General features: G+C 37.8%; 8 protein-coding genes across 8 annotated transcripts; 1 reads left to right on the top strand and 7 right to left on the bottom strand.

Moving 5' to 3' along the window:
- Window positions 1-387: 387 nt before the first annotated feature.
- On the top strand, window positions 388-4,486 carry PCOAH_00033950 (Uncharacterized protein; the record flags this gene model as incomplete). Its single annotated transcript, XM_020060189.1, has 3 exons — window positions 388-3,948; window positions 4,123-4,173; window positions 4,280-4,486. The coding sequence occupies 3 exons, from the start codon at window positions 388-390 to the stop codon at window positions 4,484-4,486; spliced, it is 3,819 nt and encodes a 1,272-aa protein (XP_019915932.1).
- A 141-nt stretch (window positions 4,487-4,627) lies between these two features.
- Window positions 4,628-5,655, bottom strand: PCOAH_00033940 (N-acetyltransferase; the record flags this gene model as incomplete). The annotated part of the gene is made up of 2 exons (XM_020060188.1): window positions 4,628-4,682; window positions 4,805-5,655. The coding sequence occupies 2 exons, from the start codon at window positions 5,653-5,655 to the stop codon at window positions 4,628-4,630; spliced, it is 906 nt and encodes a 301-aa protein (XP_019915547.1).
- A 1,173-nt stretch (window positions 5,656-6,828) lies between these two features.
- Window positions 6,829-8,850, bottom strand: PCOAH_00033930 (Nicotinate phosphoribosyltransferase; the record flags this gene model as incomplete). Its single annotated transcript, XM_020060187.1, has 1 exon — window positions 6,829-8,850. The coding sequence occupies one exon, from the start codon at window positions 8,848-8,850 to the stop codon at window positions 6,829-6,831; it is 2,022 nt and encodes a 673-aa protein (XP_019915601.1).
- Window positions 8,851-11,057: 2,207 nt separating this feature from the next.
- Window positions 11,058-12,676, bottom strand: PCOAH_00033920 (SICA antigen; the record flags this gene model as incomplete). The annotated part of the gene is made up of 3 exons (XM_020060186.1): window positions 11,058-11,261; window positions 11,392-11,811; window positions 12,371-12,676. 3 exons carry the CDS (start codon window positions 12,674-12,676, stop codon window positions 11,058-11,060), a joined length of 930 nt encoding a protein of 309 aa, XP_019915777.1.
- An 807-nt stretch (window positions 12,677-13,483) lies between these two features.
- On the bottom strand, window positions 13,484-14,568 carry PCOAH_00033910 (SICA antigen; the record flags this gene model as incomplete). The annotated part of the gene is made up of 2 exons (XM_020060185.1): window positions 13,484-14,479; window positions 14,554-14,568. 2 exons carry the CDS (start codon window positions 14,566-14,568, stop codon window positions 13,484-13,486), a joined length of 1,011 nt encoding a protein of 336 aa, XP_019915829.1.
- Window positions 14,569-14,613: 45 nt separating this feature from the next.
- On the bottom strand, window positions 14,614-16,188 carry PCOAH_00033900 (SICA antigen; the record flags this gene model as incomplete). Its single annotated transcript, XM_020060184.1, has 2 exons — window positions 14,614-15,264; window positions 15,604-16,188. The coding sequence occupies 2 exons, from the start codon at window positions 16,186-16,188 to the stop codon at window positions 14,614-14,616; spliced, it is 1,236 nt and encodes a 411-aa protein (XP_019915985.1).
- Window positions 16,189-16,324: 136 nt separating this feature from the next.
- Window positions 16,325-17,929, bottom strand: PCOAH_00033890 (SICA antigen; the record flags this gene model as incomplete). Its single annotated transcript, XM_020060183.1, has 2 exons — window positions 16,325-16,972; window positions 17,117-17,929. The coding sequence occupies 2 exons, from the start codon at window positions 17,927-17,929 to the stop codon at window positions 16,325-16,327; spliced, it is 1,461 nt and encodes a 486-aa protein (XP_019915928.1).
- A 2,260-nt stretch (window positions 17,930-20,189) lies between these two features.
- On the bottom strand, window positions 20,190-21,332 carry PCOAH_00033880 (DNAJ domain protein; the record flags this gene model as incomplete). Its single annotated transcript, XM_020060182.1, has 1 exon — window positions 20,190-21,332. One exon carries the CDS (start codon window positions 21,330-21,332, stop codon window positions 20,190-20,192), a length of 1,143 nt encoding a protein of 380 aa, XP_019915773.1.
- Window positions 21,333-25,457: the final 4,125 nt, after the last annotated feature.

The raw sequence follows: 25,457 nt of genomic DNA, 5'->3' as shown, positions 1-25,457 counted from the left end.
GTTGCGTTGCGCATCTATTATCGCATCCCAGAATGTAGGTTCATCCAGCGTGGGTCCTATTACACATCGTTTTTGCAGTGCCGGGCGGATCAACGTTCCTTCTACCCGCTTTTATTTGCATACTTTTTTATCTGCCCATTACCCTTTTGTGTGCACCTTTTTTTTTGCAAAAAATATCCCTCCCAAATTTATTTATCCTAACTAGCCATTTTCAAGCAGCGCGAAAATGATCCCCGCGAAGGAATCCAATTTGTTGAAGAACCTAAGAAACATAATGCAAAACAAATGTTGTAACAGAATATAGAACTGCTGCAGGAAGAGGACACACCAAAATGATCCTTCCCAACAGGCATGGGGAAATAATCTCTCAAATTCCTGTTCACCTTAATGAATATATTAAAGGGCACAAAAATAATCACAACCTGTTTAACGAATTTTGAAAGAAGGGGAGGAGGGGGGAAAAGTAACTTCTATGCATTTCACACGAAACTAAAGAAGAAGAAAAAGAAAGGTGTAACTGATAGTACCAATGGGACAAACTTTTTAAAAAATTTATGCAATAAAAACATTATCAATAATTTGGATCCCATAAATTTAATTGAAAATCTGAAACACGTAACTGAGTGTAGTGTCAGCGAAGATGTCATTAGGAATTATCTGTACAGGGTTAAACTACTGAACGAACAATGGAGCCTTAACAAAATATACTTCATTTTAAAGACCCTCGTGAAGTATAACCTTCGCGATGTTGTCTTGATGAATAAGCTGGAAAAGACCGTTAACGAGTTAAATCCACTATGCCAAGCGAATAAGGCACAAAGAGACCCCTTTGAAAATGTGTACATTGTGAGGATATCCTACATTCTGCATGCCTTCTGTCATTTTGGGTATGCAAATTGTGAAGTAGTGAAAACGCTAGTAAACATTTTGAGCACCAAGTTGGACTACATCATTTATTATAACAACTATGTGAGTCCACTGTATAAGGACTATGCTCTGAGGGGGGATACCGCAGCTTCCGCGTCGCCTATTTCGGGTGACAAAACGAGTAACGACGAAACGGGCAAGGTAAGCACAATTGTAATAAACGATATGTTCGGCATGGATGACGAAGGGAATCCGCGTGGCAATCCGTGTTCAAACCCCCACGTGGAATGGCAAAGACGCGAGGAAGTCTTCGTCAGGAACATAAACTTCAACGAGATCTACCTCATTGTCAACACCATGAAGGGGTCAAAACACACAAATAAGGTCTTCCTAAACAAGCTCAAATTTCTGTTCTATTTTAACTGCATAAACTTAGACAGGGGAAGTGATAGCCACTACAAATATGTTACCCTTCTCTTCCATTTTTTTTATCAACCGGATGACGTGCATCTGTTAAACATTATGAAATTTTTTTTAGCAAAACATCCAGATATGAACAATGTGCATGATCTGGTTTTAACGCTGGTGACGGTTTACTATGGGGGTCTTGAAAAGAAAGGGAACCTTACCAGTATCACTAGCAGCAGAAACGTCATAGGGAAAAGTGCAGTTCACAACGAAGCAGATCTTAACAGTATCAATGGAAATAACCTGAAATATGCGCAAAGCGATGATATAATTAGCGTTATAGAAGGTATTCCTTTTATCCATAATGGGAGGAAGCTAAAATTGAAGGCAATTCTTCAGCACGTGGATCAGCACAGTAGTGTTAGAAGCAAGAACTTTGTCGATCTTATATACGGTAAAGTTTTACACGTGTTGAGCCGTAAATATGAGGAGGAAGAGTTCGAAGGGGAAGAAGCTAGTCACCCTAAATTGTTGCAAAATGTGCAAGTCACTATGAAAAGAAGACCAAATGAAGCTTCCCTCTGCCGAAGTGATAAATCGAGTGAACTACAAAGCTTAACCGAGTTGGTCAAAATTCGCATCTTCACTTTTGGAGATGTGGATTCCTTATTCTATTTGTACTTAAAAAATAAAGTGCACCTTTTTAACATCGATGCGGTACTGAACATAATGAAGAGCTTTATTTTTGTGTACCAGATGCAGAATGAGTTGAGCAAAAACTACCATAGGGTACATCTAAGTGGTAGATATACAAATGTTGTAAGGAACAATTTAGGCAGTCTAACATGTCTGGTCATTCAAATGGTTACATCTATCTCATTGGACAAACTTTATTCCTTATGCAGTTTGAAAGATCTCAGCATGCTGCTTTATTTCTTCTATCAGATGGGCAATATTTTTGTGAACCAAATGTTTGAAGAATTATACTTAAAAAAATTACAAAGTTATGTAGACAGTATTGTAATTACCAAGTTGAAGTTACTTCTGGGTGGGGGAATCTTGGATGGACACCCCCAAACTGGAGTCAGCGCAGCTATTTGTGATAAAAAAACGGAAGAATGCGATGTGAAGAAGGGACAGGATAGCACGCTACATACAGTACACACAAGTGGAACATACTCAAGTGAGAAAAAACATATGCTGTATAACCGCCTTAACATACCAAACAATGGGAAGAACGAAAGGGAAGGCACTGATGGGTATTTCCAAAACGTTCATTGCCCAAATGGCGAATGCGAGGAACACGGCGATCAAATGGACACTCACATTTTACTGCTAAATATGTACAGCAAAAGGGGACAAAACAAAAATGTAATTCATATGTTGTTGGAGATATTGAATAGGTGCAAAGTAGGAAGGAAAATATTGCCTTGTTCAATTTACGTAAATTTACTAAATTCGTTTGCCAAACTGAGGTACCGAAATTTGGATATGATCGGCACATGTTTAGAAAAAATTAGTGAACACTCGGGGGAGTTGCATTTTTTCGAGTACACGAGTTTGCTCATCTCCCTATCGAAGCTTAACGTCTTTGCTGTTAATCTGAGTACGTACGATGGGGTGTTTTTCCCCCAAGATGGTCCTCCCCGCAGTTGCACTCATCAGGAGGAGACAAACCGAATCTTCCTGAATGAGTACAACGGTGAGAATGCAAAACGGATGGGGGAGGAAAAAATTGTCCAGAATTTGAACGAAATTCTGAAGCAAATAAACGAATGTATCGGCAACTTTGTAGCAGTACCAAATTACAAAATGGCCAACGTCATACCGAATATGCTCAGCAGTTACACCATTTTGGGTTTTGATAAAATTGATTTTAAAAATGTGAACAAATTGTTGGAGTGTTTGCACGGCTATGTGTTTGGTTACTTCGGGGAAGGACGCCTCACCGGTTGTAGAACTCAGCCAATCGGTGATGGAAACCGCACCGTTGGCGATAGCCAGCTGGATGAGGACCAACCTAAGAGCAATGAACACTCATATTTCCACCAAGACATTCTCACCTGCATGAATAACCCACTCAGAAAAAACCACTACTGGTACTTCAGCGAAAAAAACAACATCATTCTAAGGAGAAGGGACACGAATGAAGCGCTGTACCTTCCAATTCAGTGCCTGTACCAAGTGTACATTTTTAATGTCTACTTCGTGGCGTACCTGCAGCGCCTGCATAGTTCCTACGGATGTAACAAAGTGGGTTTAGAGGAATTACCAATTGGGGAGGCGCTAATTGCCCAACCTGGTGGAGGAAACAGTTCACCAGGCCTTCCACACAGTATAAATTTATTTTTAAAAAACAACCCAGGTGATAGAAAAACCGAATCACACACCCCCTTAAGCGAACGCAGCAAGCACATCCTAAATAACGTCACTTTTTTTGTCAAGTATATAAACAATTTTTATAAAAAGGAAAAGTACGAAAGGTACAATCTGTGCACGCAGTTTGTGCACAGGTGTGAAGATAAGGCAGCCTCAAATGAGCAGTTAATTGATTACGTAAAAAAATGTCGCATGCAAATCAACAGGGATCTTGCAAATGTGCATTCGTCCAGTTTTCACAGAGAAGTCCTGTCCACGCTGCTTTCACTGGGCGTTAAAAATGTGCAGTGCGAGGTAATGATCGCGCAACGGTCGCATATGTGTACGGGAGGAGCTATTCGGAGTGTGCGTCCTGGAAGTGACTCTCCGTTTATCAGCTTTCCGTGAATTCTTCACAAAAATTTAACAACCTTTTTACCCCTTTGTTGCTCCTTCATTACCATTTTTTTCACCGCTTTTTCCCCGTAGGTCCCATTCATGGACGGAATATACACCGTGGATATCGTCATTAACAATTCGGTAACGCAAATGATTTGCATACTTGAATACAATTTTGTTCGCACATGCGACACGTTTAGTTAAGACACAAGTGTGCACGTCCTTCCCTTTTCTGTTCCCACCTTAGGTATGCATAGAAATTAACGGAAGCAACCATTACTACTACGACAACAACTTGAAAAGGTCAGGCGAAAAACTCGATGCCCTAAACCTGATAAAGTATTACTTGCTGAGCAAAAAGTATAAATTAATTCTAGTGTCGTACCTGGATTGGAATAATCTAAAAAGTGCTGAGGAGAAGAAGGAATACTTGGCGAAAAGGATCCACGCGTAGAATCCGCGCACATAATCCATGTCTTGAACTGCGAATAATAGGAAGCACGCGGCTGCCTTCATTCTAAAAAACGCTTCAACTGATTCAAAAGTTGCACTTCAAGAAAAGTGCAGTTGAACAAGTGCTACCGTGGGAATACCATCAAATAGTCACTTCCACCAGGGAAAAGGAATAATTGGATGTGATAAAATTGTGACTTCGAAAAATGGTGTTTTTCATGGGTGCTACCACTGTGGATACCGCGATTATGTATACCCGAACTAGCGTGTACAAAATGGAACAGCGTAGAGGGGTAACCTGCTCCCCCCAATTGCCTACCTCCTAGCTGTAATGTTATCCATGAAGGACTGTATATTATTCGTGTCATTTTCCATGGAAGCATTTTCCGGAAGGTAGTTATAATTGCAGTGCAAATGCAAGCGATACACCTGCGTTTGAACGTTGAGGAAGTTCAGTTTTTTGTAAATTCTTAGGGCGATCTCGTTATCCACAGTCAAGTCGCATCTGTTGCATTGGTATATGTATTTCAGCACATAGATACTTATATACATAATTAACAGACCGAATCCTCTGTTTCGATAGTTCTTATCGACCACAAGTCTTTCAATGCGTGAGTCGAAGAATCTCCCCATGTGAAACAGCAAATACATTTCTGTGTAACCCACAATATGTTTCCCGTCTAAGTTATATTTTTTTAGTTCCTCTGGGATATCACTTCCATTTAGTATTGCTTTCGTATTGTGCATTACGTCCCCCTCTTTGAAGTACTTTTTGTTTTTTTCTATTCCCTTTTTTATGATGTCTTCTATGCCCAAAATGGACGATTTTAAAAATTTCGGAGGGTTAAACTCTGCAACATTTTCCCCACACGAATTGTCCTTATCGTACATATAGAGGACATACGGATAATAAAAGGATTTCCCCAACATTTCAAAGAAGATTGTGGCTCCAAAAAATAAATTGCACGTTGTAACATCTCGCAGGAGACTGTTGCAAACGGTTAGGTATTCATAGTAAGTGGATATTACCTTAAATTTAAACTTGTAATTGTTAATAAGGAAAACGTACTTGTACAGTACCCTTTTCTTGTTTAGCACGTCTAAATACGATCTCTTCCATTCATCAGGTTTAGTTATCACGGGGATGTTTTTTTCTTTGCTGTTTTCCATTTTGCATGTCACTAACACGGTTCACTTAAGTGTGATTGAGTGAATTACACAAAGGGGAAAAGAAGGAAAAAAGAGGGCCCAATTTTTATCCATAACCTGAAAAAGATACACCGTCGGGAAAACATCATAGGAGGTTTCTTCACATAGCATCATCTCCCTAAGGAGGTGATAAAAAAAAAAAAATAGTGCCCAATATGCAGCACCTTCACAAAAATTTGACTTTTTCGGAAACTACTTGATGATTACCCTTTCTTCAGATCAACGGAGCAAAAGTTTTCCACTCCTGCGAGGTCTGCTCATCTTGCTCCGCCGAAAAATGTGTAAAGTCGGTGATCTAACAGTGCGGCCATATGCAAGTATATACTTTTATGTGCATATGTAATGCCAACACAGGGGTAACAATCATCTGCGTGTGCTTATCTTCGCAAAAAGGGGTTAGAAGTTTCTTACGATGTTTCTACTTCAATTTCGTTGTGCCGGTCAACATGGGTGTGTCCCATGTGCGACGCTTTAATTTAAAAAAAAATATATTTTTTTTCATTTAAAAAAAGATATACACACCGTTGTGATAGCTACGTGGGCGTTTATAACTGCACTCCAGTTCGTTCAGTCTTTTTCGTTTCAATGTGCATAGCGTGGGAGGGGTTCATAAAAGTAAAATTTTAAAGAGGAAAGAAGTTACTACATGCAAAGGCGTTTTTTGCCATCAGGTCCCAATTCGGACGAATTATTGGCGGAAAAAAAAAAATTAAAAAAAGTGACACTCAAAAATGTGTATGCAAAAATGATGTAAAAAATATACATTCATTGCGTATGAGGGCAGACTTGCTATTGTGTTCATGTTGGTATCACCTCAAGGGGGGCATATATCGAATGGCATTTAATTCTCCCCGGATGGAGAGGTTGAGTGACCAGCGTTGTATAGAGAAAAGCGCTTCAAACGATATTTGTCGAAAAAAGCTGCCTACACAAATCAATTCGTAGTATAAGCGAAGCAGATACAGATGGTGAAATACTCACGATTTTAAAAAGTACGCGCGGTTTGTTCGTTTGTAAAAGAGTAGATTTTGCTTATACGCCTTATTTGGTTGGACATCCCAACATTGGTGTAGTCCCTTCCATCCAAGTTTGCACACAGGAAAGACCTACCTCTCCCCCATCCCTTCGCAGGATCTACAGTGATGTTGACACATGGGAATTCTTTACGAGCAACTTTTCATACATTTTGTGATAGTTAGTCGAGAAGACAACATCGTAAGGAAGCGGTGAGGAGGTCGCGAAATGCTCCTTATTAAATCTAGCTATTTCACTATGTGTGTACTGCTTCAACACAGTGACGGTTTTTAACTGAGTTAGTAATTTTCCATGATCCCATATGAGATGTAATTTCTGTTCCACCTTTTTGGGGGTAATGGAAAATTGCTTATTTCCATCCAGGACATTGACACAGGCAATTTGTTGATTCTCCGAAGGGGGTGCTTCATCAAAATGTTGTATAACATCATGAGAAGCTAAATTATCATCTGTGTATAATCGGTAGACCATCTTTCGATAGGGAAAATTAGCTTTTTTATTTTCATTTGTTAATTTAAAGCAGGGGTGTTTGTTAATCTCGACAAGTTTGTATACAAGTCCTAGAGACGGCTGCGACTGACATGTGATTAGATTTGTACCAATGGCAAAAATATCCACATGGTGTTCTTGTGCGTGTAATTCTTTTATTACTTGCTCGTTAAGATCGTTACTAATGCATATTTTTAAATCACGAAATGGGACATTTAACTTTTCAGACACATCAATAAATATTTTTTTGCACTCCTTTGTGAGGTAACCTAAATCACCAGAATCGAGTCTGATTCCAATTGGCTTGTAATTTATTTCATGCAAAGATAAGGCAACGATGAGGAAGTTGTAAATCCCGGATTTTAAGGAGTCATATGTATCTATAAGACAGATAAAAATTTTTGGGTTAATTTGCGCAAATGCGACAAAAGCGGTCAGTTCACTCTCTTTTGCAAATTCGCAGTTGTACAGTTTGTGGATTATCTCCTTATTCTTATGTACAATGCTGAGGAAGTCATGGTTGTCTAGATATTTGCTATGCAACGTTTCGCCATGCTGATAAGAGGAGATAAACGAATGGGACATGGTTCCTATTATTGGAATGTCATAAAGGAAGGACGCATAGACGTTCGATGTGAAATCGCAGCCAACTGCAGAATACCTAGTTCCACTTAGTGCACCATCTGGACCTTGGGCTCTCCTACAACCAAATTCGGCTAGCGGTTTATGATTTATGGAAATTTTATAAAGCATACTATTTGTAGCTATCAGGGTAGGATAATTTATCATATTCAGTAAGGCACTTTCCAAAATTTGACATATAAGTAATGGGCCCTGGATTACCACTAAAGGTTCATGAGGAAATACTATGGATCCTTCCTCTATACAATAAAGAGACACATCTCTTCCACTTAATCCTTTCAAGTAATTTATGAACAAATCAATATCCTGATAGTGCGACATTTTTTTTCTAACAAATTCTAACTGTGTTTGTGTAAATCGGAACGAATTGATATATTTTATAGCTTCGTACACTCCCCCTAGAATTGCAAATTTTCCATTAAAGGGGCACTTCCTAAAGTAAATTTCAAACGTGGATTCCTGTTCATGCTTCTTCTGCCTAAAGAATGTGTACGCCATTACCAAATGGTAGTAATCCATGAACAGTGCATTAACAGTGTTACTGTGTGGTATGTCTATATCTTTGTTAATCCTATTTTCTATTATAAATTTCGTGCAGTTAACCAGGGAAACCATTTTAAGTTTTTCCGCTGGGCAGCTGCTTCCTTGTTCGTAATTTAATACGTTCGAACATGTTGCATTGGGTGCATATTTGGGGACTTCCATTTTCCTTTTCTGTATTTCCATGGGGTACACCTTTACCGACGAATCCACGCAACTTTGCTCTGTTACATCCGCTTCGCCTTTTTCCTTTTTTAACATTACAAGTTGTCTTAAATCGGATTCTGTAATTGGGATATCATACACGTAGAGGGAGTTGCTGTTCTTATCAATCCTTACGTTATCCATTAGGTTGGAATTTCCCCCTACTGTTCCATCCGCCTTTTCCTTCAGGTACGGCTGCTCACCAGCGGAAATCCCATTCTTTCCGCTAAAATGGTCATTGCTCATTTTGGCATTCGGGGGGAGGTTACGTGCGTTTTAATGGCGTCTTTCGGGTATAGGAGAAGAAACCCGCAAAAATTGCATACATATAAGTATGTATGTACTATGCGCTATTTGCGTATGGGCAGACTTATCACCTTGAATGATCCAAGGGGAGTAAAAAAAAAATTCGTTTTTTGAACGAGGTACTTTTTTTAATACTATATTTTTTTCCCTTTCCTGCTAATTACACCTTTTTTTATTTTCAGTTTTGGGGTGATGTAGAATGGAGATCCGCGGGGGTCCACTTGGTCATGTGCTATGTACACCGTCGCAGATGTACACACATATGTGCGATGGCTGCGCAATACTTATAAAGGAAAGTAGCTTGTGGCGATTCCTTTACAATCTGAAAAGGGTCATAACCTAAAATGTTGAAAATTTCAATTCTTCCGGGTTTATGCGAAGGAAAAAAATTAACTAATGTTGTGCATTTATATATGTTTTTTTACTTTCTTCTTTCTTCTTTTTAATCTGTGTACGGCCAATCAGTTTTTACGTTTTTTTTTTTTCCTCCATGCCGCATCTTTCATCATGCTTATAACAACATATAAACAGTGTTGAAAAAATGGATGCATAACTGTGTGTGATGGAGATTGTTTAAGGGTAAAAGGAGGCAGCATGATGAAGCAATTGCACAACAAACCATGTATGCACAAACACAAATGTAGTAGTGACACATGTGTGTACACGCACCAGAGTGAATGAACTTAGGGGAATTTTTTTCTGTTTTTTTTTTTTTTTTTTTTTTTTTTTGTATTCATACCTTAGGTGTATACACGTCCCTAGAACAGCTAAATAGCAAGCCACATTGTTGTTCTTACACCCTAAAACAGTTGAACACCAGGGCACATTGTTATCCTTACAACCTAAAACAGATAAATACATCAGGCGTATTGTTTACATCACACCCTAAAACAGCTAAACGCCAGGCTATATTGTTGTTCTTACACCCTCGAAACTTAACCTTAATTGTGGAAAATATTACATTCCTAAATTCGAAATCCTACACCCTAAAGCCGGAACTTATATCTTAAGTGCCGAATCCTCACATCCTAAAGTGCGAAATCCTACACCCACAACCCTAAAATGCGAAATCCTCGTACACACACCCTAAAATGCGAAATACTACACATACACATTCCTAAAATGCGTAATACTACACAAACACCCTTAAAATGCGAAATCCTACACAAATACACCCCTAAAATACGAAATCCTACAAATACACCTTAAAATGCGAAATCCTATACACACACACCCCACCCACTGATTCATTCACCTTTATATTTTTTTTTTTCTCTCTTTTTTTTTTTTTTTTTTTTTTTCGTTCTCCTTAGCAGTTTTTTCATCATTACTGTAATGCTACATATAATACGCCTCTGCAACGGTTCTTCATTTTTTTTTTTTTTTTTATATGCTCATTTTAAGATCTTCACTGTATGGATTAAAAATTATAATCCTTCCGATTGGCACATTTATTTTTGATATGTGCGTTGCGGAGGATTATTTTTGTTTCAACACTTCAACATTCACATGGAAATGGGATATATTAAAAAAGAAGAAAAAGTTCACTTAAAAAAGAAAGGGAAATGGTGAGGAATTAAACAAATATTGTGTTCAATTGTTGTATGTCACAAAACATGGGTTCCTATATACGGAATTAATAATATGTATGAATGTAAACAAAAAAAAAAGGAAACGCTTAATCTAATAAATTTCTCAAGGATCAAAAAATGAACGGAAATTTACTTATATCATTGTTATTTAATGATGCATTGGAGCTCTGCACATTCATGTAATAGTATAAATATTACATTATATAAATATTCACTAAAGAAAAAAGAAAAAATAAGAATAAAATTTGTGGTCACGCGTTTGCAGAGAAAGATTTATTAAATTTAGCAAAAACAGAAACAAACAAAAGTGCAATGTCCCCCTCAGGGACCTTATCTTTTCTTAGGTGTGTGCATAATATAACGTTCCAGGTATAGCACCACACCATACTGTTCTATGTCTCAAATGTTTTGTAATAGACTGTCCTAATAAATTTCTTTGTCATGCACATTTTCTTCCCTTTCCTACATTCCTTAAACACTAATCCAAGAATTAGCATCCACAATATGGCTACAAATTGCTTTTTCCTAAGGAAGATGTTCCTGAAGAACAGATTCCTATTTTTGATTTTCCTGAGGAAGCACTTCCATAGGAACACCTTCCTCAGGAACAAGGTCTTCCTCCCTAAACCCGGAATCTGAACTTGGAACCTGTTCCTTAGGAACATCAACCCTAAACCCGGAATCTGAACTTTGATCCAGTTCCTTAGGAAAATTTTCCTCCTCAGGAACCTGAACCTGGAACCTATTCCTTAGGAACATCTTCCATAGGAACACCTTCCTTTGGAACAAACCCTTCCTCCCTAAACCCGGAATCTTAACTTTGAACCTGTTCCTCAGTAAACTGTTCCTTACGAAAATCAACCCTAAACCCGGAATCTTAACTTTGAACCTGTTCCTCAGTAAACTGTTCCTTACGAAAATCAACCCTAAACCCGGAATCTGAACTTGGGACACCTTCCTCCGGAACATTTTCTTCTTTTATAAATTCGCTTCCCATAAATTCTTGAACCAAAATTTCAAAAAAGTCTTCCTTCGTCGAATGCAAATTTTCCCTTTGATATTCGCCTAAGACTTCTAAATGAATATCAATAATGGTGCGGTGACAAACACGGTGATCAGCACGTTTTTTTGACCCCTTTGTTCTTCCCGATGGAGCAGATCTTGGTTGTCTGCGTTTTTTTACTAAGGTATATTCATGTGGACCATCTGCCTGGTCAACATGGTCAAAGAGTTGTTCTTCCAAAGCTGCAGGGCCACGTACTTGATCAGCTCTTTTGTGACGTCGTCTTCGCTTACCGAGGGCAATATACTGAACAAAAAAAAAAAAAAAAAAAAGGAAAAAAATGTTTCTATAATAGGGGTGTCAAATGTTTTGTTCTCACAACAGTAATTACTACCTCAAACACCCTAAAATGCTAAATCCTACACACACACCCCTAAAATGCGAAATCCCATACACACACCCCTAAAATGCGAAATCCTATACACACACCCCTAAAATGCGAAATCCTCGTACACACACCCTAAAATGCGAAATCCTATACATACACACCCTAAAATGCGAAATCCTATACATACACACCCTAAAATGCGAAATCCTATACACACACCCCTAAAATGCGAAATCGTACACATACACCCTCAGGTGTGGAATTCGAAATCCTACACACCCCGGCACTGATGCATTTACGCACCCACTCTTTCCTTTTTTTTTTTCTTTTTTTCTTTTCTTCTTTTTTTACTTTATTTTATCTTTTCTTTTCTTACCTTCCAAAGGAGATAACTCATCACAGAAAGACCCATTAGGACAGGAAAGGTAGGAAGGTAAGGAAGGAAGGGGTGCATCACTCCTTCCTCCTTTACCTTACTTCCAGCCCTGGGTGTAACAGGAGTTTTTGTAATTCTTGCTGAAACACGAACAACGGGAGGAACCGGACCAACTCCTGTACTGGGGCCCAGACCAGGTGCAGGAACAGGAATAGCAGGGACAGCGGCGGTGACACCTCCCTTTTCACCAGCCTCGCTATCCTTATGACCGTCGCTGTTAACGGTAATCTTACCGCCCTGGCCTTCAGAAGTATTTCCAGCAGTTGGATTAATGTCTTCAGTTTTTTTAGGGGAGGCATCAGCAGCGGGTTCACCTGCACCACCATCAGTGGTTTGACTACCACCATTATCAATTGTCTTCGGAAAAATTGTTGTAGCACCTAAGGTGGTAAAAAATGAAAAGGAATATATAGAGTATTTATGATGGAAAGTAGTCAGACTAAAGATGGCGATTTTACTCTTTCCGGATGCACACAATTCCTTATTTTATTTTTTATTTTTTACTTTTTAAATTTTTCACTTTATAATATCCTTACACTTCATTCTCTAATTTTTTTTTACGCGTCCTAATTTCCTTACCTTTTTACTTTTTACACTTTTTTTTCTTTCGTTCTCCCTAACATTCTAACACCATAGTACACCCCTAAAGTACTGAACATCAGGTCATATTATTGTTCTTTGGGCGCAAAATCCTTATTCTTCATACCCCAACCTTTAATTTCCATACTCTGAAATTTCAGTTCATATAACCTAAAACTCAGACTCCATACCACGGACCACTCTTCTTATACCCTGAAGCCTACTCCCATACCCCAAACCCTTCCACACTCTGAACCTCAATTCTCATACCCTGCACCATTATTTCTAAACGCGGAACCCAAACCTCTGAACCCTAAACCATCAAACCTAAGTGTGAAATCCTACAAACACATCCCTAAAATGTGAAATCCCACACATACACACCCCTAAAATGCGAAATCCTATACACACACCCCTAAAATGCGAAATCCTATACACACACCCCTAAAATGCGAAATCATACACCCCTTCACTGATTCATTCACCTTTATTTTTTCATTTTTTTTTTTTTTCTTGCTTCTTTTTTTCTAAAAATAATTTATTATTTTTTTTTTTATTTCCTAATTTTTTACTTTTTAGATGCATCTTGTAGGCTGCACACATTTTTTAGGGGTGCTTATTTTCTTTTTATTATTATTATTACCTGGATCATGAGAACTGGAAGTCTGAGGATTTTGGGTGTCTGTTCCTGTGCTTGGAGTTTGACCATTTGAGATAACAGGATCTGCACTTGTATGAGAAGGACCAGAAGGGAGTTGCGCTTTACCCTGAACTACATCTATTTCACCTGCTCTGCCACCTGACGATACCCAGATGCCCTGCCCCGGGTAATCATCTTTATCATCATTTGAATTCTTATGATCATGCTTCTTATCTAATTCATCAAGGAGGGCAACAACATCATTATATTTATCAACAGTTTCCGCAGTCTTACTTCCTTTACTTTTAGGTTCAACCTTCTTCGTTACGTCCTCCTGTGTGTTTGATGATACCTCTCCTGAAACAGGCACCCCCGGTACAGGTTGAGGGGCGTCCGTTTCCTTACGTTCAGGTTTCTGCTTCTTAGGGATAGGTGCCGCTTGCGAAGTAGCCTGACATATTTTATCCAGAGTTACCTGCATTTTGCCATCCCCCCGGAGTTCCGTTTTTATTCTATCCCATAGTTTTCCCTTCCCAACCGTCATATTCTTACATTCTTCCCATTTACATTTATTACATGGCTCCTGCGCACACGCACTTGTGTGGAGATTCCCCTGGTTAGTAAAGGCCTTCTGTACGGTATCTCCCGTAGTAGGACACCTTTCTTTAATGAGTTCTGCATATACATTTAATATAAAGCATTCCATAGTTTGCTCAAATAGTCTATTATTTTTTTTATGTTCATCTTTATCCCCATCCTTCCCTTCCACTTTAATTTCATATATACTCTTCAAACCTCTAACAATGAGCTTGCAAGCTTCTTTATTCTTCTGTTCAGTGTCAGTACAATAGTTGCCCACACTTAAGTCCTCCTGAAGCATGGCATCAGCAAGAGGGTTAATCGTTTTCTTTATATCGTCCCAACTTTCATACTGCCAATACAATGGAAAAAAGAAGGAAAGAAAGAAGGGGGGAAGGAACATGGAAGTATAAATAGTACTTATACGAAAAACATTTCCATTTTCTTCCTGTGGACACACATATATATATTCGCCCAATTTCAATTCTATATAAAATTAGACTTTGATGACAAATAAGAATTCTTACAAACCTCCCACCTCCTATGTTTCGGCAATGATTTGTCCCTTGACCATTGTGTTATTACACATTGTGCGCGATCACATAATTTATTTATATCACTCATAGCTTTATCTAATTCATTTTTTCTGTTGTTATCCTTGAACAAGTCATTCAACTTAGGTTCTACTTTTTCTTCTTTCCCGTTATCGCTTATTTGGCAATCCTTATAGTCTGCAACCCTTTCACACTTAACACAATTAACTCTCCCCTCCTCACACCAACTCGAAATGTGGTTATTCCCTTGAGTGAATGCTTGTTGTATTGTTTCCTCGCCGACCGTACAGGGAGATGTAACGTGCTTTTTCAATTCATCTGCATATGCGTTTAGAACTAAGCATAACATTGTTTGCTTAAATAACCGGTAATCTTCGGGGTGCTTATCCTTAATTTCCTTCTTAATATTATATATGTACTGTAATCCTGCCGTAATGTATTTACATGCTTTTATCTCTGGGTCCGTGACTCTTCTACTACCTGTACCTGTATTTTTACAGTAGCTTCGCACATTTGTGCTATCCTCAGATATTTTAGTAAACATTTCTGTGGCCCTATCATTGATGTCCTTCTGCATGTTATCCTGTCCATAGAAGGGAAAAGAGGGTGGAAGGAAACAAATGTATTCTATGTAATTATGTCCACCCCCCCTATAATTATTATATGTCCACCCCCTTATAATTATTATGTTCTCCACCCTATAATTATATCCACCCTATAATTATGTCTACCCCCCTATAATTCTGTTCACGTTATATGTGTGCGTCTATTTTCTTCTCCCGTATCCGTTTTGTAAAAAATGCAATACGCAGGCATACACAAGAAAAAACTGTCCCCAAACTGTAATGAGGACAATATATATTGTGTTCCCTTCCTTTTTTTATTTTCGATTGAAGATAATATATATATTGCGTTCACTTACCCAGGTTGGATCCTGATCTCTGTTTATACCCCATTTCTTGCTTACGCATTGCAGGCGTGTGCAGAAGTTACTTATAGTACCTATAGTACTTAGAGTTTTTTGTATTGGGCGATCCTTCTCGAGCATGTCCTTTAATTTGTCCTTTACATTGGTTCTATTGCTGCCGTTGTCGCCTACCATGCAATTTTCATAGGTCTTATCCCTTCTACATTCAATACATGGACCACTCTTCTCCTTATCTGCACACCAGGAGTCTCTGTTCTCATTCCCTTTGCGAAACATTTGTTTTATTCTTTCCTCTGTAACAGGACATGTTCCCTTTGTTCTCTCCTCCAGGAGATCAGCGTAAACATTGAGTACTGCACATAACATGGTCTGCTTGAATATTTTGTTATCAGGTGATGGTTGCTTATTCTTGTCCAGATCACCGTCTTCTTGCTTAATACTATAAATATGCTTTAACCCTCTAGAAATGTACTTGCAAGCCTCTCTGTCTTTTTCAGTTAAGAAACTATCAGTCCATTGAGTTGGTTCGCACTGCTTATCGGCGTCGGTTTGGTTGTTGTTCTCCATAGTCTTAGACATGTTTCCCAATTGGGTCTCAACGTCCTTCCACAATATTCCCTAAACACTCAGAAGATAAAAAAAACAGTATATGTATACTTAATATTCACATACAAGATCTATTTTCCTTACCCCTAGATTATATGTTCAGGGTACATTAATCATTGCCATGCTTCTGTCTAATGCGTAAATCAATAAAACTTACCCAGCCTGCCTGGTCCTTGTTGTGTGTTCTGTTCCCGAACCACTTCGTCGTAGCACATTGTACACGATGACATAAGGTATTTATAGTACTTAGAGCTTGTTGTATTTTGTCATTCTTCTGTTCGAGGATCGCATCCAATTTTGTCTTTACTTTCGTTCCTTCTATAGTACATTCTGAGTAGTCTTCTTCTTTACACAAATCACACTCATTATTTTTGTAATCCTTGCAGTTAGTGTCTCCCTTAATTTGTTCACTTTTACTGAAGGCATGTTTTATGCCTTCCTTCACTGAACAGGAAGATTTTTCCTCCTCTTCCAATTTTTTCACAAGTACATTTAGCATCATACATGCTACCAGTTGCTGAAATTTCTGGTTCTCTACGGGGTTGTCCTGCTTCCCTTGTTGATACTTCAGCTGAATACTGTATATATGGTGTAACCCCCCAGCAACGAGCTTACATGCTGCCCTTTCCTTTTCATTCAGGGGACCACTTTGCCTATCATCATTCCCATTACAGTACTGGTCAGCTTCCTGGTTTTCCTTAAGTATTTTTTCCAGAAGATTCTTCCCATCCGTGTCGACGTCATTCCAAAAGTCACTCTAAGCACAACGAAAAGGAGGAATATATATGTACACTCCGTAAGCACCTAAAATCAAGTTACGTCCACTCTTTGTTCACATATATATAAGACATCCTACCCTACTGAAGTACCTTAAATTACAGTGAATAATAGTATTCCTTACCATGTGCCCCGTATTTTTTTTATTCTTACCCCTGAGTTGAAACCATTTATCTGCTACTGCATTTAAGTGTGTCTTGAATTCACTACTACAGGCATTGGCAGCACCACCTGCTTGAGGGGGTGGTGCTGCCATCAGCTGCTGCTGTTCCTCTTTTTGCTTAATTTGATCTAATTCTTTCTTCTTAGAATCTATGAATTCTTTTTCTTCATTTATCTGCTGAATAATTTCGTTCCCATATGTACCCATACTTTCCTTCTTTCCCCCTTCATTCAATTTACATTTCCCCAGAAATTGATCCTCTTTTCTCCTTTGACTTATCTTCCTCATTTCCCCCTCCCCTCCTTCATTTTGTATATGTCTAAACACTTCCCTAACTTCTTCCATATTTTTCGCACTTAATACTTTCTTTGCGCTCTCCCAATTACACTCTTTATCACCATCCGTAAAGGAACTTTCCCAAAAGGATTTCATTGCTTCATTTATATAGAGGCTCTCTAATAATACTGAATTTACATTCATCCCATAATATGCTAACCATAAGTTGAAAATTTTACATTTTGCATCAGGCTGAATTTCCTTCCATTTACCATCCTTCCCACATTTTCCTGCGCAATCAATATTTTTCTTTGTTGCAATATTCCAGTTCCTTATTAGAACTTTGCAGAACTCTTCATCTACACACCCCTCATATAATTCATATGAACCCACTATATTATTATTATCGCATAGTACGTATAAGTGTCCATACAGAGTATCCTGTTCTTCATCCTTCTTTCTTGAATATACCTTGAACATTTCTATCACCTCACTCATTTTTGCTATCTATAAATAAATATGGGACGTTTATAATGCCTAAGACTTAGGTACTCTTTTTTTCTACACATCGACTAGACCACACATAAATCGTAGTGCCCCAATACTCCAGGTTCCTACTGGTTCAGGCACACTATACAGTACTTACCCTCCAACTTTCCACTATTTCCTCCGCAGTCCTTTTCTTTCCTCCCCTGGTAGCTGCCATTTTTCACGCTTCGTTCTATTTTTTCCTTATATATAAAAAATCCTTCATATGGAGGCTCCCATTTTATACTCCTTATATTATGACAACGTACATACTACATTCTTTACAATTGTTTTATACTTCCTTCCATCACATATTCATACTTTCCATTCCTTCCTTTTTATTTTTGTAATTCCCTTAGGACTTTTCAAGGAAGCAAAAATAAAAAGTGGAAAAAAAAAGAATCCCATTATAACCATCCTTTTTCATCCATATATGTATACTATGTGCATAACGTACTTGCGAACCTTGCTTTTAACCATACCTCCCTCTTTCCCTTAACGTCCCTGGAATTTATTTGCACTTTAAAGAAATTATTCATAAGAATTAATCTAAAAAAAAGAAACAAAATAACCGTCCCTCCTTCCTCCTATCCTTCCTACTCATATACCTCCCCTTGCAATTTTTTAAAAAGGAGAAAGGAGAAGGAAGGAATTATTCACCTCACCTCTTCCTTATTATCCTGTTCTTTTTTTTTTTGTTCTTCCTTTTTTTTCCAATTTTGTTCGTTCTTTTCTTTCCTCCTTCTTTCAGGAAAAACCAAAACAGAAAAATTCTGCGCATGCAACCTTCCTTATTCTCCCCTTTTCCTTACATACACTACATTCTTACACTAAAAGGAAAAACGAAATTGGAGAGAACGAGAAAGGGAGGAACAATCTTCCCTTCGTTCTTTCCTTCCTTACATACACTTGTATTCTAATTATAAGAAGAGGGAGAAGTGAGGAAATAACGTTCCCATTCCTTCCCCCTCGTCTTTTTCCCCTATATACACTTCTTTTACAATTAAACTAAAGAGCAAATGAGAAGCTAAAGAAAGAGGAAGAACCCACCTTACCATTCTTTACTCTCTCCCCCTTTCCTTCCTTCTGACCTTACCTTCCTTTTGTTTCTCTTTTTATTCTTGCCCCCAAAAAAAAAAAAAAAAAAAAAAAAACCTTTCGTTTTATTCATTCCTTACATTATTCGAAACAAGAGAAGAGGAGAAGAAGAAGGAACGTACCCTACCACCATTGTACTCCTTTCTTTCTTTTCTTTCCTCTTCTTCCCTTTTTTAACATTCTTCTAAAAGGAAAAAAAAGTTTTCTAATATTTTTCTCTTTATATATTCTCTTCTTAAAAGAAATAAGAAAAGAAAAGTGGCGTTTCCTATCATCATTCTACTTTCTTTCTTTTTTTTTTGTTATTTCCTTCCTTTTTGGTTTTTTTAAAAGAAAAAATTCTTCAAAAAGAAGGAACCTACCGTACCTTTCGACACTCTCTCTTTTTTCCCTTTTTTCTTTAAGAGAATGCAGTGTATAAGGAAAGGGTAGGAAAGGTTGCTCACTTCCTTCAGAAGAGTGTAGTGTATAAAGAAGAACGAGGGGAAGATTGTTCCTCCCTTTCTCGTTCTCTCCAATTTCGTTTCTCCTTTTAGTGTAAGAATGTAGTGTATGTAAGGAAAAGGGGAGAATAAGGAAGGTTGCATGCGCAGAATTTTTCTGTTTTGGTTTTTCCTGAAAGAAGAAGTAACAATTGCATAGGACGGTTGCTTATTTAGGAGAAAATAAAGGTATTTAAAAAATATAAAAAAAGGAGGAATACCTACATATGTAGGTATATATATGCAAATAAGGGTACACGGCTGTAGGTACCTTAATAGTAACATTAAAAAATTATCGCCGCCGCAGATGACTAACATGCACTTCTCTCGCCCGTACACGTTCAGTAGGTCTTCTCAAAGCTCCTATCATTTATTTCCTCTTGTATACGGTTTGGAACACCTGTAAATAAATTTTGGACCTTGTAAAATCGGTTACTTATTTCTTCTGCGAAACTGTTCGTGGTTACAACCGCACTTTGTTACACATTAGGTCAAACACACGGAGTTACATAACCACTCGCGCGCGGGGACAAAAAACTGAACATTAAAACGTCCAAGGTTGTGCGCTCCAAAATGCGAAGGGCAGAACCTCTAAGCAGTTTTCGAAAACAGGGGAAACGCTTAAAGCGCTGTCACGAATGTACGGCACGTCAGAGGAACTGAGAAATGGCCTTCTTCTGCTCCTCTGTTAAATATTTCGGAAACTGTACTAAAAATTTTATATATAAATCTCCATATCTGTTGGAGTCCTTAATGGGCATTCCTTTATTTTGCACTTTTAAAATTTCATTGTGGAATGTCACGGTTTGTTTGTTTATACGAATAGGAGCCCCACTGATATGATCAATATCTTTGGAAAATCCGATTAAAGCATCCTTCAATGATATTTCATAAAATTGATGTAAGTCATTATTCTTCCGTTCATACACATTATGTTTCTTTGTTTGGATAACAAAAACGACATCACCACTTTCGTATCCAATTTCTTGTTTTCCTTTTTTTTCGAAAACAATTTTATCATTATTTTTCATCCCCTTTCCCACTTCTAACGTTAACTCAATTGTTTTTTCTTCCTTCATACCATTTGGACAGTAGGAACATTTCGGATTCCATGCTTTACCTCTATCTATGCAGTTTTCATCCCTCATTTTATTTTGCATAATAAATCCTGGAGCAACCTGCTGAGTAACTGTTTTATATCCTTTACCACTGCACTCCTTTTTCTTCAGTATGCAGTCATCACTTCTTAGACAGTTTACATCTCGAGTATAAATAACTGAAAAGATATCGCCATTATATAACTGCTCCAAGCTCATTTCCACATTTAACGTTAAACTGTCAGCCTTTTTCATTTCCTCTCTTCTAAATCCTCCCGCTCCACCAAAGAAACTTTCATAAATATTAAAATGATCCGTTGGATCTTCTTCCATTTTGTTGGACTCTACATTTTTCGCTGCTTCTAACCCATGGTGGTCGTACACCTTCCTCTTTTCTTCATCTCCTAATATTTCATATGCCTCTGCAATTTCGTTGAATCGATTATTAGAGTTTTTATCTTTTGCCTTATCTGGGTGATACTTTTTGGATAACTTCCTGTACGCCTTTTTGATTTCCTCCGTGCTCGCGTACTTGTTAACTCCCAACACTTCATACAGCTTGCTGTGGCTGTAGTCACTGTCTACATCTTCGTGCGCATACCAGGCACTGATGAAGATGCTCCATCTTTGGTTTACTTTAAAGGTTTCCAAAACGGCCAGCAATAAGAATGAGCAGTACAGTTTTCTCCTGATCATGTTTTCTGAAGTGTGCCCTGCGGGGGGGAGAATCGCATGTTAGGGGGACGTTATCGGTTGGAACGGGCTTCGTTGCGACTTTGTTACGATTTGACCGTGGCGCGAAGACGCAGACGAAACTGCCGATTTAGCGGTGCTTACCTGAATGCCGAAGCGTCCTCAGATCAAAATGTTACAGCATTGAGGGGCTGTACATATGTAGGCTTATCCTACAATATATATTTGCTATATGTGGCCTCTTTGTGAAGGCTCATATGACGCCATATCCACGATTACGATGCGGATACTATAGCACTACAAAAGTATTACTTGAAGAGTTCACGCTACTGTTGCACTTTGGAGGTGCCACTTCCTGGTTGGTCTATATTAGGAGCCTATGCCTTTTTCCTGTGTGCGTTTGTTAAAGGAGTGAATTAATTTTACTTAAAAAACAGCAAATGACGCAAACCCTTCGGTGAAGAATGCCTCCTACGGTAATAGTACCCCTTCTGCTTCTTTTCCTTTTTTTTTGGACTCCGCGCCAACTTTATGCTTATTATTATTATCTTCTAATTTTTTACTTTTTCGGCTACGACTTTTCCTCATAAAAATGGATGCCTATTCAACTTAATTTTCCATGATTACTTCACTTTCACTTAATTAATCGTCTGTAAATTATTGCCACAATGGCTAATAACTCCATACTTCCACTGAAAAAAAAGTTAGTAACAGTTAATATAAGATCAAAGAATAAATTCTTCAGGAAAGAACTGAATAAATTAAAGCACTAAAAAAAAAATTAAAACCCGTATATATATAATATTTATATAATTTTTTTCTTTAAATAAATATGCATGAGCACATGGGATAAAAAAATAAAATTCACGCGGAAATGACAACGGGGATAAAAAATAAACAACATACGCGATGGAAAAACAACAAAAAAACATCCTTCTTTTTGCGCCTTCTCACTTGCTTTTTTTTCTGAGCATTTAAGGAAAAATTAGCAGATTGGATAAGGAAAAATGATAGCAAATAATATACCCAATTTTTCCCCTGAGCATGTGAAATAATATGAAGTCAAGTTGGGAATAACCCAACAGCGTGAAACGTGTCCAAATTGGGGACATGAAAGGAGATGAAAAAGCCTACCTGGGAGCATTCGCGAACGGTTTGCATAGAACTCAATACGTACGTCATTTAGGCAAAGGCGAATTCGTGTATATTCCTTAGTTCCACATATAAATATTCATTATTCCCATTTTGAGTATTTCCTGAGGGGGGATTAGCATACCTATAGTTATATGCTCGAAGGCACGGGAATACCTGCCTGTGGTCTTCCCTATATATTCGCATAAGGTGTATTCGCATCGCATGTATAAGGCGAAAAAATTGATGTGTACTGAACGATGGCGCGAAAGGAATGTGTAGGTGAGCGTTATGGAAAAAAGGGAAGTAAATGTGCAAGTTCAGTTTTACGTAAGTGGAAAAGAACCGAAAAAAACGGCTGCACAATGGTTGTGGTGAGCGAAACGTTTAGAAAAAAATTCCCCCCCATGGTGAATCAATTTTTGCCAGGAAAATAAAATTCCCGCAAAGAAGACTACTGCGCCGCTTACGATGCTGCAACATTGTGTATAACTTTTTTTTTTTGCGATAGGTTTCTGTTTATCCTACATGCAACTCCGTAATTAACAATGTTTGAAATAAAAATGGAGAAAAAATAACAAAACCGGGTGTTCGTCTTTTTCAGTTCTCCCAACATGAAGTGAGCAAAATGGGGAATGAATCCCTCGTCAAGTAAAAATTAATTTGTTCACTGCAGAAGGTATAAAAAAGGAAAAGTTGCCAAGTTCCAAATGGAAAAAACTGCACAATAGGGAATACCCAAAAGAAGCAGCTTTTCCTTTTTCCTTAATTTAATGTTCCTGTCTTCCAAGTCAGTTGAACTATTTTTGAAAAAATATTAACATGTGAATATAATGAAGAACGAAATAAGCACCTTAAAAAAGGGCGAGACACTTCCACGAATGGAATATAAAGAAGCAATTTCCTTGATTTCTCTGTAATAAGCAAAAGATCCCCCTTTTAACAAAATGAATAATTTTTCCCAAAATTGTACTGAAGAAAAAATTGACGCCACATTGATTGAGAAATATTACAAAGGCATATGAAAAAATGTGGTAAGGGCGTGCAACATAGGTCCCGCACCGTCCTTTTCTCCTTGGGTCCTGCAATATATGTTTAATTGTTCGTTCTGTAACGGCCGTGTGGTTGTGTGGGAGGAGGAAAACCCAAATTGGCAACCTTAGAATAATGCCGGTGGTGTTAAAATGTTACTTGTTCGGAAAAGACAGGATGGTTCGTTTAGGTATTATATGGGCCAACCATTTGGCATATACGTAACCACAATAATTTTAATTCTATTTATTTTTTTCCTTAATTTTATGAAAAATATAGGTGAGCAAAAGGCACATGCCTGGAACGCATATCCATTTTTTAAGAGAGCGGAAAATCCCGCACGCCCTCCGTGGGGCACCACATATTCATTTGTTCCTTCTGTTAATATAAAACTTAATTTTTGGATTAAATACGCAAATAAAAAGTTGTTCCTCTTTCTCTGCATGCGTATGGCGTTACCACTGTCCACTCATTCGCACCTTGCGGACGCATTATGGAAAGCTTACCATTAGTGGACTGTGGCAGTTTCAAAGGTTAACTAATGAGGCATGCACACGCAAGCGTGTGTAACGCCAATGCATGTGCATGCCGAAATATTCCATATTTGCATGCGGCCCTTATGTGTATTACGTAGAGGTACGCACACGTTTGCACATATGTGCCACAAGCATATAGATTTGGGAACATAAGCATGCGGAACGCCCTTTTTTCTTTTGCTACTTAAAAAAACGCACATATGTAACCATTACTTAGCTGTAGCTGCAAAAGGGAAAACATACCGGAACAAACAGAACAGAACGAACAAAGAGGGCTACTCTTAACACGCGCGCAAGTGGCCACAAATATTTGCTACCCTTTTTTTTTTTTTTTTAAAAACGTTAAGCCCTGAGGAAGCAAACATGCACATGTAATGAATTTAAAACACTTAAAAAAAACATCGAATTGCAGAACAGAAATCATCGATCGAGGGAGAAATTCACCTGTCGATAGATAAGTGTAGGACATGCAAAAACTGTTCTGTCAACCAGGTTGTTCCATTATGCGAAGGGAAACGCGGTTTATATGATTTGCAAAATTATGGCGTGGAATGGAGTTTAAATAAAGGTTGCAGGTTGATCATATATACAACACATTATTTTTTTTTTGCTTGTAAATTTTTTTAATTCAAATTTTCTCACATTTCAGGAGAAATTAAAGCAAAAATTAAATTAAAAGATAAAAAAATATATATATTGGAATTAAAAAGGAAAAAAGAGGGAAAGAGAAAAGAAATAAAAAGAAGGGATAAAAAAAAAAAAATAATCGCGGCAAAGCACAACATTAAAAACAACTGTCATAGAGGGTGGAAAAATAAATATAAAAAAAAACAAGAAAAAGGAAAATAAAACCAAATATAAAAGTAGAAAAAATAAGAAAAAAGAGCAAAGGCAGGCCAAGTCAAAGACGAAAAAGGAGAAAAATTAACACACAGGAAAACGGAACCCCACGGCTGTTATACATTTAATTGTGCCTTTAGAATTGTGCAAAAATCACTTCTGTTGTAAATTTTTGATTTTGCAAATGCGTAGCAAAAAAATTAACGGGCCTATTTATACTATACATTTTTTTACACCATTACTACATGCTTATATTTGCTCGCACCTTGTGTGTCTCCTTAATGCAGGTATACGCGAGCGTACAAAGTGTAAACAAAGCCCACATGCATATTTATGCTATATTGATACAATTTCGTTTTAATGCATTATATTACACCGCAGCACAATACCTGTGTTCGCGCGATGATTTAATAAGCCCTCTTATATATCCAGGTTTACTGATGCCCCGAGTGCGCTCCTTTATATATGTGTGCGTATAATAAATATGTACATATAATTTTTCTGTAAGTATATAATTCTAGAAAAATATTTTTTGGGAAATTTTTTTTTCTTCCCATCATCGTGCGCCAAGTGAAAATGCTTACCTTGA

Source organism: Plasmodium coatneyi, chromosome 11 (assembly GCF_001680005.1).
Source record: "Plasmodium coatneyi strain Hackeri chromosome 11, complete sequence".
Taxonomy (NCBI): Eukaryota; Apicomplexa; class Aconoidasida; order Haemosporida; family Plasmodiidae; genus Plasmodium; species Plasmodium coatneyi.
This window is presented reverse-complemented; position numbering and strand designations above follow the sequence as displayed.